The 18,568-nt window shown below is 43.0% G+C and overlaps 1 protein-coding gene across 3 annotated transcripts in view; it reads right to left on the bottom strand.

Moving 5' to 3' along the window:
- The window catches only part of KPNA6 (karyopherin subunit alpha 6), a 46,171-nt gene extending 27,603 nt beyond the window's left edge, over positions 1 to 18,568 (bottom strand). The window contains exon 1 of one of the 3 annotated variants that reach the window (XM_037501483.2): positions 18,484 to 18,568. In XM_037501483.2, the coding sequence (XP_037357380.1) occupies positions 18,484 to 18,487 (4 nt within the window). In that variant the 5' untranslated portion in view covers positions 18,488 to 18,568. Of the gene's footprint in view, positions 1 to 534; positions 763 to 3,350; positions 3,463 to 18,483 lie in introns of those variants that run through there. The other 2 variants (XM_037501484.2, XM_037501481.2) reach the window with 2 other exon arrangements.

The raw sequence follows: 18,568 nt of genomic DNA, 5'->3' as shown, positions 1-18,568 counted from the left end.
CTATAGAGTAGTCAGTCATTTCAAATTATTTCTCTGGGAAGAGAGATAAAAAAAAAAATAAACCATTGACTCCCAACTTAAGATCTTTTCCTTCAATAATATAAGAAATCCAGCCTCTGAAGCCTCTTCACTTCTACCCAGATCTGGCAGGGAGGACTTGAGGCCATGCAGCTGCTGTCCCTCACCCCCTTTCTGCCAGGAGAAACGTACATGCAGGTGAAATACCTGATTCTGTTCATTTCACCCCCATTTCCACGTGTCCATCCATGCATGCCTGCCCTTACTCCCACACAACTCCCAGGGCTTTGGGTACACACAGGGCCTCACAGTTTACAGGTGGCTTGAATCACTTTGAGGCTAGTTTTTCTGTTGGGTGCTTGACAAAGGTCACAGCTTCTTGGTGCTTCTGGATTTTCACACCTGTGTGAATATCCAAGCCAAGGAGACAAGGTCCCCTGTGGCCAAGTTTCCTAATGTACCCCGTGCATATGGACAGCCTCCAAGCTCTGCTATAGAAGCATTCACCACACTTACTCCTATCTGCAGGGCCATCAAGGTGTTGGCCAAGTCCTGACCATAAACGGCATGGCATTGGACAGACAGGGCAGTCACCAGCACCTCCTGCATGACAGCAGACAGCAGGTCCTTCATGGCACCAGGGATGCCAACACTGATGGTGTCCCCAGAGAGGTTTCGTAGCAGCCCCCTGAATACATCTTCTTAGAGCCCTCAGCTACTTTAGCTGGGAAGATCTTCCCTTCACAGAGATATCCTTGCACCCAGGAGACACACCCCATACAGGGATACTGGCTGCCTGAGCTGCCTTCAATATTTTGTCAAACCACTACAAACTCTCATCCAAAGAACAGTTGATGTTCTCGGTGAAGAACTCTGATGCAGCTCCAAAGACGGTCACTTCTTTGGCTTCAGCAGCAACTGTTCCCTGAAAGCCTTTGAAAATTTGGGGTCAGGACTTGGTAGTTGATGCCAGGAAACTTCTGGATGCCCTTCAAGACTTCAGTGTTGCCAGCCATCTGAGGAATCCACTTGGGAGACACGAAGCTGTGGCTTCTAAAATAGGAGTCCTGCTCTGGAAAGCATGTCTATCATCAGCTTGATATTCACTGTAGTAGGTACGATATTTTTACATTGTAGTCCATCTTGGGGAGCAACTTCCACAATTTTCACCTGATTTGGGAAAGTACCCACAGATGAGGTGTTGACAGCTAGAGGGAAACCAAGCCCACCAGCTTCCCCATGGCAATTTAGTAAAGTCAGATCTTTTCTTTTTTTTTTTTTTTAAGATTCATTTTTATTTTTGCACAGAAGAACTGGGGTGCAGGCCAGAGGCGTGGCGGTGAGAGGATTCACCAGAGACAGAGTGGGGAGCAGAATAGGCAGATCGACTGAAATGCACTGCAGAGGGGAGCAGCGGGCGAGACAGGAGATGTCTGCTGCGCCATGTGGGTCAGCTCCCTGGCTGGGGATCAAACTCAGGCCACAGTGGCTGGTAACAGCTTGACAGTACTGAGACTTTACCCCTGCGCCACCAGGGAGGCCCAGATCTTTTCTTTTAACCAACCTCTGAGAACTGCTTTCCATCCCTCCCAACATATATAATACTATTTAAATTTTGCTCCCACCCTTAGACAGGTTCTATCTTGACCTATTTAGTTAGTGATTTTAACTTCATTATTATTAGCAGCCAACTCTCTAATAAGTGCATATGAACAAGGAACATCTGAAAACTGTTACTGAAGATATATGTTCCCCCCTTCACCCACCATATCTGACTTTAGGAACACAAGTTTTTCTTTTGTAGTTAATTCTCTCCCTCTACCACAAACCAACAAGCAAATCACAAAACTCTAGTGCACACCTATTCCATCAAAATTATTGGAATAAAAATTCTTCCAAAGCAGAGTCTGCCATGATGCTGAGATTCGAAGGTGGGAAGACAGCACACAATACACAAGTGACAGATACAGAGACTAATGAAGACTACTCTTCCAAAACTTACTAGGCGCAATTTCTTATTAAATATACCATAAGAAAATAACATAGACTAGTTTAAATTTTGCCTGTCTTCTTGCTGGTCCACATATTAGATAATTACTGTGAATGCATATAGAATTGATGGCAAAATTTTGGTATTGCTGATTTTCAATCTGCTAGCTAACATAAGCACTGTAGGGACAACCCAGGGAATCTCACCACTTGTAATTCTTCATACTGAGAATCAGTCAGACAGTTGTAAGTGCATCTTTCTATTCATCCCCCACAAGTCACTGTCATCTATTCATCCCCCACATTCATCCCCCACTGTCCCATTTCTTTGTTCTCATGAATAACCAAACTACTTTTTTTAATATTAATTTTTTTTATTTTTTACATCATTGTTCATTTTTAAACAATATTTGCTTCCCCCCACAACCAAACTACTTTTTCTGCACCTCTTTCTATTATCAATTAATCAAACAATACAAGTTTGAAATACTACACTCAGCAAATATAAATTTTTTTAAAGATTTGTTTTTTATTTTTACAAGAACTGGGGTACGGGCGAGATGTGCGGGAGGGTAAGAAGATTCACCAGAGCCAGAGCGGGGAACAGAACAGGCAGACTGACAAAATACACTGCTGAGGGGAGCAGCTGGCTAGACAAGAGAAGTCCGCCTCGCCATGTGGGACCCTTGCTGGCCGGCCAGGACCGAACCGGTGTTGTGGAGGCTGCGGACAGTTTCACAGAGCCGCGCTCAACTGCCTGCGCCACCAGGGGAGGCCCTCTTTTTTTTTTTTTAAAGATTTTTTTTTTTTTTTAATTTATACAAGAACCAGGGTACAGGCCAGATGTGTGGGAGGGTGAGAAGATTCACCAGAGACAGAGCGGGGAAAAGAACAGGCAGACTGATGAAATACACTGCTAAGGGGAGCAGCGGGCAAGACAGGAGAGGTCTGCCACGTCATGTGGGTATCTCCCTGGCCAGCCGGGATCAAACCCGCACTGCAGAGACTGCGGACAGCTTCAGAGCACTGCGCTCAACCACCTGCGCAACCAGGGAGGCCCAATTATAAATTCTTTACTAAGATACCATATTTGTTTTACTCTCAATGTGTATATGTATATACACATACATTTCTTTAACTGAACATGTGAGAACTGCATGCCATGACTCAGCACTTCACGCTAATAACTTCAGTATGTTTCTTATAATAAGGGCCTTCTTACATCACATTTTTTTAAACTTCATTAAAATGCCGTGTTTATTTCACATTAGTATAGTTTTGTCTCCCCACCATTTCCATTTGTCTGACCACTATTATATCCTATCATAACATTCCATACATACCTAAAACCAAGCAAAGGGTGTAGTCCCATCTTTAAAAACTAAACAGGCATTTCGGACAACACATTCTTGGCAATGGAACCTGGACATGTATCAGACATGGAAAGTTCTCACTCTGCATTATAAAAAGGACAATCAGATATCAACTATTAAAGAAATGAAATAAGGTGGAAATTTTTAACAAACTGTTTAAATGATTTCCTTAAAGAGGCTTTCTCCACTGCCAGAGATCCTGAATAGCCTCCTGATCAGTCACAAACTCTTGCCTCAAAGTGTATTCAGAAATGCTTACCAGCTATCTCCACCTCACTTACTTTCTCCTTAAGTCAGTTTCTTCTCTTATTTTTCCTAGTTCAGAGTTAGTGCCACTGCCATTCATTTGCTCTTACAGTCAGCCATGAAACTACTTCCCAAAGACGACAGGTTGGTAAACTAATTTTCATCTGTACCAAAGATTCTCTACTTATCCACACTCTACCCCGATGTCGCTGAACTCTTTTTCAACCTAGGCCTATAAGACTTGAACAAAAACACTAATATAGTTTCTAACAGCTTCTTAAAGTGTCTACTGGAGAAAATTTCATGGCTGCTTATTCCAGTCAACACCTGAAAAAAGGATCTCTGTCTCCCAGGCTCTGTGGGTGCTTAACTTCAATAAATACCAGAGGGGTATTACATGGACCACTCCACTCTACACATTTTATAATCTTTCCCTTCTCTGACTCTACTGAGCCCCCACTCAACAAATTCCAATTGGAACAATATATTATTGATTAAAATCTGTCCTTATTGAGGCCTCCATAGTGGTACAAGGGGTTAAGTCTCAGCACTATGAAGCTATCCACAGCCACTGCAGCATAAGTTCGATCCCCAGCCAGGGAGTTACCCACATGGTGCAAGCAGACCTCTCCTGTCTCACCCGCTGCTCCCCTCAGCAATGTATTTCAATCAATCTGCCTGTTCTGCTCCCCACTCTGTCTCTGGTGAATCCTCTCACCCTCCCGCACCTCTGGTCTACACCCCAGCTCTTGTATGCATAAATAAATCTTTAAAAAAAAAAAAAGTTTATCCTTACTTCTTTAACCAATGCCCAGTTTTGTTTTGTTAGTTTTTTTGTGTGTGTGAATTTTTTTCTCTCAGTTTTGCATAGAACTGGGGTGTAGGCCAGAGGTGCAGGGGATGAGAGGACTCACCCGAAACAGAGTGGGGAGCAGAACAGGTAGATTTACTGAAGTATACTGCAAAGGGGAGCAGCAGGTGAGACAGGAGAGGTCTGCCATGCCGTATGTGGGTTTGCTGGGAACTGAACTCAGGCATAGTGGTAATAGCGCTGAGATTTAACCACGATGCCACCAGGAGGCCCCAGTTAGTGCCCAGTTTTATCTTTGACATCAGTTACCCCAAATTGGTTCCTATGACAACCTCCAATAACAGTTTTAACTCAAAATCTTACATCTCATTCAAGCTTTGTGTCTACAGCACATATATGCTCTCAGATCTTCCATCCAAGATTTTATTTTATTTTATTTTTTTTTTTTTAAATATTTATTTATTTATTTATACAAGCACTGGGTACAGTCAGAAACGCGGGAGGGTGAGAGGATTCACCAGAGCCAGAGCGGGGAGCAGAGCAGGCAGAGTGACGAAGTACACTGCTGAGGGGAGCAGTGGGCGGCAGGAGAGGTCTGCGCGCCATGTGGGACCCTCCTCCGGTGGCCGGGGAGCAGCCGGGGAATGAACCGGCGCTGCAGAGGCTGCGGGCAGCTTCGCAACCCAGCGCTCAACCGCTGCGCCACTGGGGAGGCCTTAAACTCAATTTTCCAAAAGATCTGAAGTGGCTTATGATAAATTTAACAAAACAGAAATACAAAAACAAAAATTTGGAATAAAATAATTGGAATAGAATATAGAAAATGGGGAATGGGGAATACAGATAAGCAGAACCCAAAGAAATTATATTTGATTAAGACTGAGTTGCATTTTTGAAATGTCAGCTACCTGGCAGCTAAAATAAAGTAATGTAAGTACTTAAATCATTTTTATCTATGAAGAGAACACTCAAGTACACTTGGAAAGCCAAGCATTTCTGAAACTTACCTTCAAGAATGAATAAATGGCTGTGATTTTAGAGTCCACCCTTTAGGCTTTGATTCTAGAACCAGAAAGGGTGGCAGCAGTAGATATCTCCCATATCTTCATTCAAAATAAAATCAATAAGGGAGGAATAAAAATCTAAGAGAATACCACTCTGTTTGTTCCATATAACTTGTTACTTGGGGCCTCCTTGGTGGCTCAAGGGGTTGAGACGCAGCACTATGAAGCTATCCGCAGCAACTGCAGCAGGAGTTCAATCCCTAGCCAGGGAGGTGATCCACATGGTGCAGCAGACCTCTCCTGACTCACCCGCTGCTCCCCTCAGCAGTGTATTTCAGTACATCTGCCTGTTCTGCTCCCCACTCTGTCTCTAGTGGATCCTCTCACCCACAGCATCTCTGGCCTGCACCCCAGCTCTTGTGTGTATAAATAAATAAATCCTAAAAAAAAAAAAATAACCTGACACTTTATCCACAGGCTGAATCAGAAGAGACTTAGATTATTAGTCTGTATAGTCTCTGTGATACTCTGAATTACTCCTCACTCCCCTGACCTATACCTGTATCTGTCTGAACACTACCAATGATAAGAAACATTACTCCAAAAACTGCCTATTTCATTTCACACAGTTCCAGGAATTAGGTTTTCAACATTCTGAATGAGACCTATACCCGTGTACGGGGAAAATTTACACCAGTCCCTGAAGCAATATCCTTCCAAGTATTTAAAGACTGTTTTCACTTACATTTTTCTTCTATCCCTAACATTTTTTGTTGCTATTGTTAGACTTGCTAGATCTTATTTTCAAGAGAAACTAGAAATACAGATTTTATATTATCAATTGTTCAGTTGTTCAAAAATACTGTATTTTTTTTTTTTTTGCATAGAAGAATTGGGGTATATGCCAATTCTTGGGGTATAGGTCAGTGGTGCGGGTGTATGAGAGGATTCACCAGAGACAGAGTGGGGAACAGGCAGATGTAGTGAAATAGATTGCGAGGGGAGCAGTGGGTGAGATAGGAGAGGTCTGCTGTGCCAAGTGGGTTAGCTCCCTGGCCAGGGATCAAACTCAGGTCACAGCAGTGACAGCACTGAGACTTAACCCGTAGGTGATCAGGGAGGCCCTGAAGCCCACGTTTTTTCCATTTCATATACTTTACAGCATTTACTAGCCACAAGGGGATTCCTTTGTTATTTCTGGAAGGGGCAGAGTCTATGTTTCTTTTTGGGTTCTACTACCCTAACCATTTCCTGACTCAATCCCTCTTCTTGTCAGAAACAGATAACACAAACATCAGGTGATATGATGCAAACAGAAACTTTAGGTACTGGCAGGCAGGTAGGTAGTCACTTGACAGAAATTTGCCACTTCAAAGAAAAAACAAAAACAGCCATTTGAATTAATTCTTTGCTTTTGCCTTTGAAGGTCCCTCCCCCACTTCATATATATGTAGATATGTGTGTCTGTGTGTGTAGGAGGGAGTAATTGGTGGTGGTAGCAGCTGTGTTAATGATAGAAAGCAAACAGGATGAGGTGAAATAAATGCTATATAAGTCTGGTATAGGGCTTGCGAATCTTTTTTAAAAGCTCTACATTATGTGAATATACAGAATATCTTCACGGGTTTGTATTAGAAGGAAATATCTAGGCTGAGAGAGGCAGCTGTGCCGGATGGAACACCAACAGGCACAGTGAAAACAGTGTGGTGCCAGTGAAAGGAGCTACCAAGTCAGATGATCTGATTTCTGGTCTTGCAACTTGATTGTATAACCATGGCATCACTTACTGCTATCTCAATTTTCCTAACCTTACCTTGTTTACCTAAAAGTTAGGGAAGATCAAATGAGAATATATATGAAAGTACTTTATAAATAGTAAAATGCTGTCCTAGAAAGGTAGGATTAGGTGTGGTAATGGCTTTTCAAACTTCTGAAATTCCTCTCAGAGTTTCATGACCAGGAAGTACTGTAAACAAGAAAATAGTATGGAACAGGTCTGACAGCATGAGGCTCGCAGGGTGTTACTGGCAAGCCTGTCAGAACTATCAGTCACCAAGACAATGGGAGAGACTGCTCTACTGAACAAGTGGGTCAGTCCATAATGGGGCCATAAGATTGCTCATACTCAAGCAGATCCTCACAGGACTGGACCGAACAGAGATCACTGTAGGAAACACAAGTTGAATCTATATGCTAGATGGTTTGACTAGACATCCATGCAGGGAAAATTCTTTGATATACATGACTCAGGGTCTAAATGAAGTATGGTACATTGAGGTACTGAATCAGCTAGATGATTGACAGCGCCAGTTCTCTAATTCTAATTCTCTCCTAGGATTTACTAGTCCTCTTGGCCCTTGAGTCTATATGTAAATACAATTCCCACACCTAGGGAAGGGGTGGTGAGAGACACAGGCAAGGACTAGGATAGCTACAGACTAGTTTTTCCAAAAGGAAATTTCCTACTATCCATTATAGATTGTGCAGAATCTCACCTTCCTAGGGTGCTACTACTAATAGATACAAGGAACTAAAATGAATCACTTAGAGTAGGGAAACCAAAGAGCTCAAGTTCTATTTTAAGTCAATTCCCAAATACTCACAGAATATCGCCTTAGAATTCACACAGTTCAAATATCATGGGGTGGGGGGAATATACATACATACATATATACATACATATATCAAAAAATTTTAATACATTTTATTTGTGTAGAGGAATTGGGGTGTAGGCCAGAGGTGCGGGGAATGAGACGATTCACCAGAGACAGAATGGGGAGCAGAATTGGTGGATTTACTGAAATACACTGTTAAGGGGAGCAGTGAGTGAGACAGGAGAGGTCCGCTGCGCCATATGTGGGTCAGCTCCCTGGCCAAGGATCTAACTCAGGCCATAGCAGTGATAAAGCTGAGACTTAACCCTTAGGCCACCAGGGAGGCCCCTGTATTTCAAATGTTGATCTCCACATTGAATCGAATAGACTAGTGGTTTATTATTCACTGTTTAATATGTGGTGCTAGGTACTCTGTAAAATTTCTACCTCATGGCATCAAGAATATGAAAGATAATGAATAAGTGTACAATAAGTTCAGAGGATGTGAGTGAGAGCTCTCTTACTGAACAGAAGTTCCATCTCTGAAGGCTAGATGGATTATGTTTCTGAAGATACTAGACTTGGGGAGGGAGAACAGTTCATCAGGAGCAAAGATTAGGAGATCAGCAAGCCCAAGGTTGGTTTGGGGAACAACACCAGCTGGTTAGACAGGTATAGAAAAAAAAGGAAAAAAAAGGAAAAGGAAAAAAAAAGAAAAAAGAAAAAAAAAAAAAAAAAGAGGTCCACATAGCAAAATACCACAACAAGCTGCTGGCTACTTGGATTCGATTCTGCAGCACTATTCCTGATATTCCCCACTGTTTGGACAGGGAAGATTCTACATTTTCTGTAGGATGTATTACATAGTTCTTCTGACTAGCTCCTCGTTTTAACTTACAATAATATGGGAAGGCACTTTTCCAACAGCCTTTCTGACAAATTAATAACAGGAATTTCTCTGACCTGTATATATTAATCCAACAAGGAGCTAATTGGGGACACAATCTTTTGAGGTCTCATGCGTGATGGGACTAGGACGATATAGAGAAGTGCCAGACTGCCAGAAGAGAAGACATCCAGTGTCGCCACTCAAACCCTATCAACTCCTTCCAAGATGATGTAACGGGAAAGAGCACGATCTGGGAGTTAGGTAGGCTGGGTTCCAAACCCAACCAGGAACAAATTATTCACTTACTTTGAATCTCTACTTCCATCATTTATAAAATAAGGATAACATACTCTATAGCCCTGCAGGATTAACAAGGTAAAGCGTTTAAGACCTAAATGCTTCCTAGCTAATACTCTAAAAGACCTCAGTTCCCTCTGTGGGTAATTTCCAGGAAGTTAGGGTAAAAGAAGACAGCTATATTTTCTTGCTCTCTATTAACAGGTGGTTTCTCCTTTTCCTTTCTCCTAGCACACGAGCACCTTTCTCTTAATCTTTTCCCTTCTATTCCATCTGTATTCACTCCAAACTAGAATAAAAGAACAAATGAGTCAACACTTTAAAAAAGTTTTCCCTACCATTTACCTCACCCCAAGACGAGCAATTCCAGTCATGTCTCATTAGATAATTACTTACTATCTTTTCAGAAGATTTAAATGATCATGACTCCATATCCAATACCCAAAGGGTTCCCTTCCACTCATGCCCCATAAGCATTTCAAATGTTTTAAAATAAAAAAAAATTAAATTCATCACTATCACCCCAGACTTGCTAGAATGGCTATTATAAAAATGAAATAACAAGTACTGGTGAGGATGTGGAAAAAAAGGAACCCTTGTGCACCTCTGCCAGAGATGTAAATTGGTGCAGTCACCATGGAAAGCAGTATGGAGTTTCTTCAAAAATTTAAAAATAGAACTACCATATGATCCAGAAATTTCACTTCTGGGTATTTATCCCCAGAAAATGAAACACTGACTTGAAAAGATACACATCCCATGTTCATTACAACATTATTTACAATAGCCAGGGCATGCAAATAACCTAGGTCCCAAGTGTCTGTTGATGGATGATGAATGGATGAAGAAAATGTGCATGTGTGCCACAGTGCAATGTTCTCAGTCACAAATGGCAAGCAGGAAATCTTACCTTCTGTGACAATATGGATGGATTTTGAGGGCATTAACCTAAGTGAAATAAGTCAAAGAGAGAAAGACAAATATCATATGATCTCACTTACATGTGGAATCTTAAAAAAAAAAAGGAAGGGGCATCCCTGGTGGCGCAGGGGTTAAAGACAGTGCTATCAAGCTATTGCTAGCCACTGCAGCACGAGTTCGACCCCTGGCCTGCCAGAAAGCTACCCACGTGGAGCAGCAGACCTATCCTCTCTCGCCCACTGCTCCCCTCAGCAGTGTATTTCGTCAGTCTGCCTGTTCTGCTCTCCGCTCTGGCTCTAGTGAATTCTCTCACCCTCCCGCGCTTCTGACTGTACCCAGTGCTTGTATAAATAAATAAATCTTCTTTAAAAATAAATAAATCTTTTAAAAATTATTAATATTTCACTATACAGGGCTCTTTTCCAAGGCTGCTGGAGGTATAAGCCAAGTTACATGTACGATGATGCCTTCTAAAATCTACACTATTACATTTCTGACATATCTGGCATAAATGGTTTCTTACAGGGCATGCATTGTCAATGTCAATGCATTGTCAATACTGCCGCCAAAATGGGAAAACTGGTCACAGGGTCAAGGAGGGACTTAGATATCACAATTATATGTGACCCCCCCAAAGCTCAATCTTCTCTATAAAGTCTTATTCCTTATTATTTTTTCTCATTGTTTTCTCAACCATCACATGAGTAACAGTGATACTGACTTCATGGAAAATAAACAAAACGTAAGCTAGATTTGTGCTACAAAACTATGGCGAAGAAATGGCTATAACTGGGAACTTGCTCTTGACTAGCTGTTGGACCTTAAATCATAAGACAAGAGGTGATAGGCACACGCCTGTTGTCCCTTGTGAATGTTATGTTTGATCCCTTGTGTTTTTGTGTGTGACATGGGCTATGGTTAATTAAATAAAAAGTTTACATTTTATTAAGTTTACAATTAAAATTTGTCATGATTAATTATGACAAATGCTTAAGAAAGAAAAACGCCAACAATATCTGAATATCTAGCAGCTAGCTGTTTTCTCCTATCAAGCAAAAGTTGAAAAGTTCACTAAAAATCATTTTAAGAAACTGACTTTTTCTATCATACCGTTGCTGGGAAAGTTTTACATTATTTCTGACTATATTGCATATGTATTTATAAATACTTATTTGCATATGCAACTTAATACATTATAATTTACATAAGTAAATGAATTACATTAAAAGTTGCAAAGCAAATATAGCTATAAAACTTAGTTAAGTTCAGGGCCTCCCTGGTGGCGCAGCGGTTGAGCGCTGGGTTGCGAAGCTGCCCGCAGCCTCTGCAGCGCCGGTTCGATCCCCGGCTGCTCCCGGCTGCTCCCCGGTCACCGGAGGAGGGTCCCACATGGCGCGCAGACCTCTCCTGCCGCCCGCTGCTCCCCTCAGCAGTGTACTTCGGTCCTTCTGCCTGCTCTGCTCCCCGCTCTGGCTCTGGTGAATTCTCTCACCCTCCCGCGCTTCTGACTGTACCCAGTGCTTGTATAAATAAAAAAAAAAAAGTTTCAAAAAAAAAAAAAAAACTTAGTTAAGTTCAAATAGCTTTTTTTTTTATTTTTTTTAAAGATTTATTTATACAAGCACTGGGTACAGTCAGAGGTGCGGGAGGGTGAGAGAATTTACCAGAGCCAGAGTGGAGAGTAGTACAGGCAGAGTGACAAAGTACACTGCCAAGGGGAGCAGCAGGCGGCAGGAGAGGTCTGTGTGCCATGTGGGACCCTCGCCCGGCAGCCAGGGTTCGAACCAGCGCTGTAAAGCCAGCTTTGCAACCCAGTGCTCAACGGCTGCGCCACCGGGGAGGCCTGCAAATAGCTTTTAAATATAACTTTCAATTTAAAAATTAGGGTCTGCACTGGCAAGATGCAGTTCTCCTGCACACTTATGACAATACAAGCCGTCCCTTTTTCTCCTTTTCCTGATAAACCTGTCTTTTAAAATGAGTAAAAAAAGAGTAAGGTTTGCACATATTAAAAAACCGAGCAACAACAAATGTTGGCGAGGATGTGGAGAAAAAGGAACTCTCCCGCACTGCTGGTGGGAGTGCAAACTGGTCCAACCGCTATGGAAAGCTGTGTAGAGATTCCTCAACCTACTAAAGATAAAGCTTCCATATGATCCCGCAATTCCACTCCTAGGTATTTACCCAAAGGACACAGAAACATTAATTCCAAAGGGAACCTGCACCCCTATGTTTAGAGCAGCACTATTTACAATAGCTAAGCTTTGAAAACAACCCAAATGCCTAAAAATAGATGACTGGATCAAGAAGATGTGGTACATATACACCATGGAATATTACTCAGCAATCAAAACAGATAAACTCATGCAATTTGCAGCAACATGGATGGCGCTGGAAGGGATCATGCTCAGCGAAATAAGCCAGAAAGAAAAAGAAAAACACCGTATGGTATTTTCCCCCCCCACATCCAATCACTAAAAATGGCTGACTTTATTTCCTAATTATTTCTGGACCTCGTTTTTCTCCATTCCTGCTGCCATTGCCCTAATTCAGGTCTTCACGATCTCTTGCCTGGATTTTATAAGATTCCCATTAACCTGTTCTCTTCTCTACCCCAAACATTCTCCATTTGCCTCTCTTCTCTCATTTCTTAGTGCACTCCAATTTGCACCCATGTCATCAAAATAGTTTTTGTAAAAGTAACTGATCAAGTACATAATGTTAAATTCAATATATTTTATATGCACAATCTCTTGTGCACTTTATTCCAAGTATATAATGCTGCCATGATCATGTCAAGATAAGCATGTTGAAGAATGCTTATCTTCAGCCCTTTAAAATGTTTGAAAAAATACATAGAATTTAGAAAAATTAATACAAAATGCTCAAGACCTCTAGTAAAACAAATATCCTGGCTTTGATTGATGTTTTTAGATTTTAAAAAGTTAACCTGTAATGTTTACAAATCCATCCATTAATATTAATCCATTAACATCTCATGAAAATCTGGATTTCCAACTTCAAGGGATAAGGGGATTGTGGAATCAGGATGGAAAATTATGCAGAAGGTGATACTAGACCCCCACGGCATTGGGGTTCACCATTGAACTTTAAGAACTTAGAACCATACCCTAACACACAATAGACACTCAATAAATCTTTGCTGAAATTAAGAACTGCTGCCTCCCCTAAAAGTCTTCCTGACAAGTACTCATAATATGTTTCTGCCTTCTTAAAGACAACTGATTAATCTTTATATTTAGCATAGGCCCATACCCAGTAAGCATTTTATTTGTTCAGTAAGTGACTAATACTAATTTGTTATTATTTACTGAATACTCACTGTGTGCTAAATACCATGCTAAAATGCTTTACATGCATTGGCTCAATTAATCCCAACAATCTTATGAGGTAGACACTGTCATCCCTATTTTAGAGACGAGGAAAATGAGCCTCAGTATAAGTAACTGATTGAAGAACTCTATTAAAGAATCAAATAACACAAAATTTCCCTAGGAAAAGAAGGGTGGGGAAAGGATTGCTTCTGTCACTTTCTCTTTCAGGAGTGCTGAAGTACAAGGAAAGCAGTCTGAGTAGACTATGGGATGTGAGTAGACTGTGGGATGTACCTTAATGGAATAAAATTAGTAAAGTCAATAGGAAAGCCTTGAATGTCACACCCTAGGGTTATAATTTTATCCTGTGAACAGCAAGGAGATAACTAAGGAGTAGATCCTAAACTAAGATCAGATGGGTATTTGACTACAGCAAAACTGGTACTGGTAGGGGAGAGATGGGGAAGGCTTCTGAGTAACACTTACACAATTTACAGTATTTTTTGACATAAAGATTTTTAACGGTCTCCCTGGTGGCACATGGGATTAAGTCACAGCACTATGAAGCAATCCACAGCCACCCACACAAGTTCAATCCCCAGTCAGGGAGGTGACCCACATGGCGCAGCAGACTTCTCCTGTGTCGCCCACCACTCTCCTCAGCAGTGTATTTCAGTACATCTGCCTGTTCTGCTCCCCACTGTCTCCGGTGAATCCTCTCACCCTAAGCACCTCTGGTCCGTACCCCAGTTCTTGTATGCATAAATAAATCTTTTTTAAAAAATTGCCAATATAGAAAGGCAAGAAAAGATCAAGGAACCGAAGAAGAATGAGGGTCCGTGCCCTAGAGTATGGGCCAATGACACCACCGTTAACAGAACGCAGGAGAAGCAGGTCAGGAAGAGGCAATAAGGCAATGATGCTTGAGGGACACTCAGGTGGTGGTTGATGGTTTAGGGCTTTCTCTGAAAGCACTGTGGGGTGGACGGGGCAAGGATGGAGGGAAACTAAAAAGAAGAGATAGGCTAAATGCCTGACTAGGAAGAGTGATAAATTAGAAAGGTATTGTTACTTGTATCTAAAAGCCAACTCCAGTGGCCTTCAGTAGTCCAGAGAGAGAACAGTTCCAAGTTGGCTAATTCAGTGGCTCAAGACCATCCACGAAGAGATCAGGTTCTTTCCATCTTCTCTACCCTCACCCGCAGAACCGCCTGCTCTTATTTATAAATTCTGTCTCATGATCCCAACATTGCAAATGGTGATTTCGAGGCCACACAAGGACTCTCTGCTTTCTAGGGGCCAAACATATCCTCAAAGGCCCATATTTTGGTTGGAACCATACTTCCTCTACTTACTAGCTATGATTTTGTGAAAGTTATTGAACCGCTCTGTACTACAGTTTCCTCAACAGAGCCTGAGAATCTGAGAATTAAATGAGTTGCTATTATGGTACTAAGCGAGTGCCTAGCCCAAGCAAATTTTGCATATTTGTTGGCTGTCACACTTTAGTGATACCTGGCTTAAAATATAAGCTGTTAAAAAATAACAAAACAAAACCTGACAAATCCCTTTTAAAAAAGACTTTTCCAGAAGTGCCCCAGGTTTCCCTTCACATCTAATTAGCCAGAACTGCATCACATGCCTATGCCTAAATCAATCACTACTCAGAGAGACAAAATTAAGAGTGGCTTAAAGTTTACATTAATCAAAACTTTTGGGCAGACAGGACAGACATGACTCAGATTCCTGGTTAGCAAGGAATGGCGATAAAACACTGTCTACCAGGACTTAGTTTTGAGGGGTTGTAGTTCTGCTGAGGGTCAAAATAAGCAACTTTCAGAACTGTAAGCATCTCCCCCTAAACCCCCTGAAACAGGGCACTTTAATGGCAGTAAAATCACTCCAAAGATCTGATGAGGTTTGGTACAGGAGACGTCATCTATTATATATTCAGAACTCAAGGTAAATTACACCTTAAGGTGTGAACGCAGGCTGTGTTAGTGTCCCCAGCATCCAAAGGGCCTAGTTTTGAAGTAGTCACCTTCAAAGCTTTTAAAAATTGGAAAGAGGGCCTCCCCGGTGGCGCAGCGGTTGAGCGCTGGGTTGCGAAGCTGCCCGCGGCCTCTGCGGCACCGGTTCGATCCCCAGCTGCTCCCCAGCCACCGGAGGAGGGTCCCACATGGCGCGCAGACCTCTCCTGCCGCCCGCTGCTCCCCTCAGCAGTGTACTTCGGTCCTTCTGCCTGCTCTGCTCCCCGCTCTGGCTCTGGTGAATTCTCTCACCCTCCCGCGCTTCTGACTGTACCCAGTGCTTGTATAAACAAAACAAACAAACAAACAAATAAATAAAACATGCCTCTATAAAAAATAAAATAAAATAAATTTTTAAAAAAAAAATTGGAAAGAATTAGACTCATTAGACAAATGAGTAAGTCTCAGTTTACTCATTTGTAAATGGAGATAACCCAAACTAACTTGGCTCGAATGTTAAAATTAAATGTACCCTTCCACTAGTTTGTCAAGTTATAAAGATGAGCAAAAATAAATTAACAGGGGCCTCCCTGGTGGCACAGGGGTTAAAATCTCAATGCTATCAAGCTATCGACAGCCAGCCACTGTGGCATGAGTTCAATTCCCAGCCAGGGAGCTGACCCACATGGTGCGGCAGATCTCTCCTGTCTTGCCCGCTGCTCCCCTTCAGCAGTGTATTTCAGTAGATCCACCTGCTCTGCTCCCCACTCCGTCTCTGGCGAATCCTCTCATCCCATCCTGCACCTCTGGCCTGCACTCCATTCTTGTATGCATAAATAAATAAAAAATAAATCCTTTTAAAAAATTAACAAACAAAAACCAAAACCAAACTCTAATAGCTGGAACCTCTGAGCCCAAAGAAAAGGTGGGACAGGGCAGAGGTACCTGAAATGGAGCTGGACAGAAAACGTGAGAGTGCTTGACTTGACTAAAAGTACCCTTCAGGATCCTGGTGAGGTTTTGTTGCTCCACCAAAGCATGTTCATCTCAAAGTCTACCAGAAATGGACTAACTTTACTTAAAAATATATAATATTTTTAAAGAGGTTTATAAGCAGCAAAGTGGGCAAGTATCTTATTTCTGGCTTTGGTGCTTATGCAACACAACAGCTGTGTTACAGGTCTCTGAGGTAGTTTTCCAATGTGTAAAAATTGAGTAAATTGCTACTAAATTAATTTCATTAAGCTTAGTAAACCTAATATTAGCTCTTTCCCTCTGAGGCAACAATATTCCTGAAATTGAAAGCCAACACAAAGTCAATAACATGAAAGTCCCTAAAATTTTTTCATTGGTACATAAAGTTGTAGTTACAAAGACAGGCCTATCAATCTGATCACTCACTGGAGGCCAATGAAAGTAAGAGTGCATAAGGGGAAGGAACTAACATCATCGAAGGTGTTTGGATATTTACAGAGCCCTTACGAGGCCCAAATACTGAAATCTGTTAGTCCTCAAGTACCTTGATAATACTGCTCCTTTCCCCTTTTAGAGGAAAGGTTCATAAAGGAAGGAAAATAACATTTATTGTGACCTGTGCTAGATATTTTTCATATGCATTACTGCACCTGATATTTAAGTGACTTCTTTGGAGGAGAGCTAAGAAATGAAAGGCCTGATTCCAAAGTCGTTGCCTTGCAGCTCAAGGGACTTTGTTTCCTCAGGATCAGGGATCTTACAAAATTCCCTGAATCTCACCTAGCCCCTCCCAAACACACACACACACACACACAAACACACACACACGCTCTCTCTCTCTCTTTCTCTCTCTCTCTCTCTCGCTGGGATTAGTAATTCACTTTCGAGTCTTTCAGTTTCATTTATACTAAAGATTTTAAAGGAGGAGGCCCACTAGCAAATAAAGCAAAACAAAATACACAACACCTTTATAAGTTTGCCTAGGGTTACAAGCATTCGTCCCTCTTCTCCCAGCCCAACCACTAGAGGGCCGGGCTATAGCAGCAGCTATAAACGGGGGCTCTGGAGTGATCACCCTGGTTTAGCCACTAACTGTGTGACCTTGGGTAAGTTACTTTACCTCTCTAAGCCTCAGTTTCCTTATCTGTAAAATAGGGATGACACCAGACTCAATCTCACATAAATTGCGCATATTAAGTAAAACAGGACGTGTACAGCAAGCAGACTAATGCCTGCGCCTAGGAACAGCTTAGCAAATTTAACAGTTCTTATTGCTAGAGACGACACCCCACTGATGGTAAATCTAGCGACTGTGCTAGCACATTCTCTGAGTGCAGGCCTCGCTGGCAGGAGTTCCTTCAAAAACAGCAACAGGTCGTTCCTTTTCTCTAACGATACCGAGTCCAGAAGCGTGAAGCCCCGACCTACGTGTGGCCATGAGGTCTTGGCCCCGGTTTGCTACCACCACGAAGGCTGTCACTCTGAGCCCAACCGAACCGCCCCATTTCCGCCTCAGCTAAGGAAGTTCTCTCGGCCTTCGGCGGCCCAGGCGGCCTCGGGCCTGGCTGCCCCTGGTTACAGGGCTGCAGCTGGCTCGCCGGGCGTCCCCCTCATCCGAGGACCCGACCTGCGACGTGGGTAGCATTTCCCTGAGCCCCGGGGAGGCGCCGCATCCAGCCAGACGCGTGTGGGTCAAGCACACGCCGGGAGAGGGCCCCTCTGCTCCGCCGGGGCCTGCGGCCGGGAGCCCGGCCCCCGGCCCGTCCTGGCGCCGGCTGGAACGTCGGCCTCCTCACGGCCCCGGGAATATGTGGGCCCCGGCCCGAGGCCTCCACGTGGGGGCTTCCAGCGAGCCACGGTGCTCCCGGAATCAGCCCCGAGGACTGCTCCCCTCGGCGGGCCCCAACTGGCCTGGGGGGCACTCCCGGCCTGGCTTCTCCCCCCAAACCTATTTGGAGGGGGCTCAGGCATCCTCCGCAAACCTGAGACAAGCGCTCGCCAGACCCTAAACCCCAACACCGCTGTACTTCGAGTCTCGGATTGCCCGGTTTCCTTACTCACCCATCGCGGCTCCGCTCGCTCCTATTTGGCGGCGGCAGCGGCGGCAGCTTCAGCGGCAGCTTAAGCAGACAATATGGCGGACCTG

The sequence above is a fragment of the Talpa occidentalis genome, unplaced genomic scaffold (assembly GCF_014898055.3).
Source record: "Talpa occidentalis isolate TD23 unplaced genomic scaffold, MPIMG_talOcc4v2.1 talOcc4.9, whole genome shotgun sequence".
Taxonomy (NCBI): Eukaryota; Metazoa; Chordata; class Mammalia; order Eulipotyphla; family Talpidae; genus Talpa; species Talpa occidentalis.
This window is presented reverse-complemented; position numbering and strand designations above follow the sequence as displayed.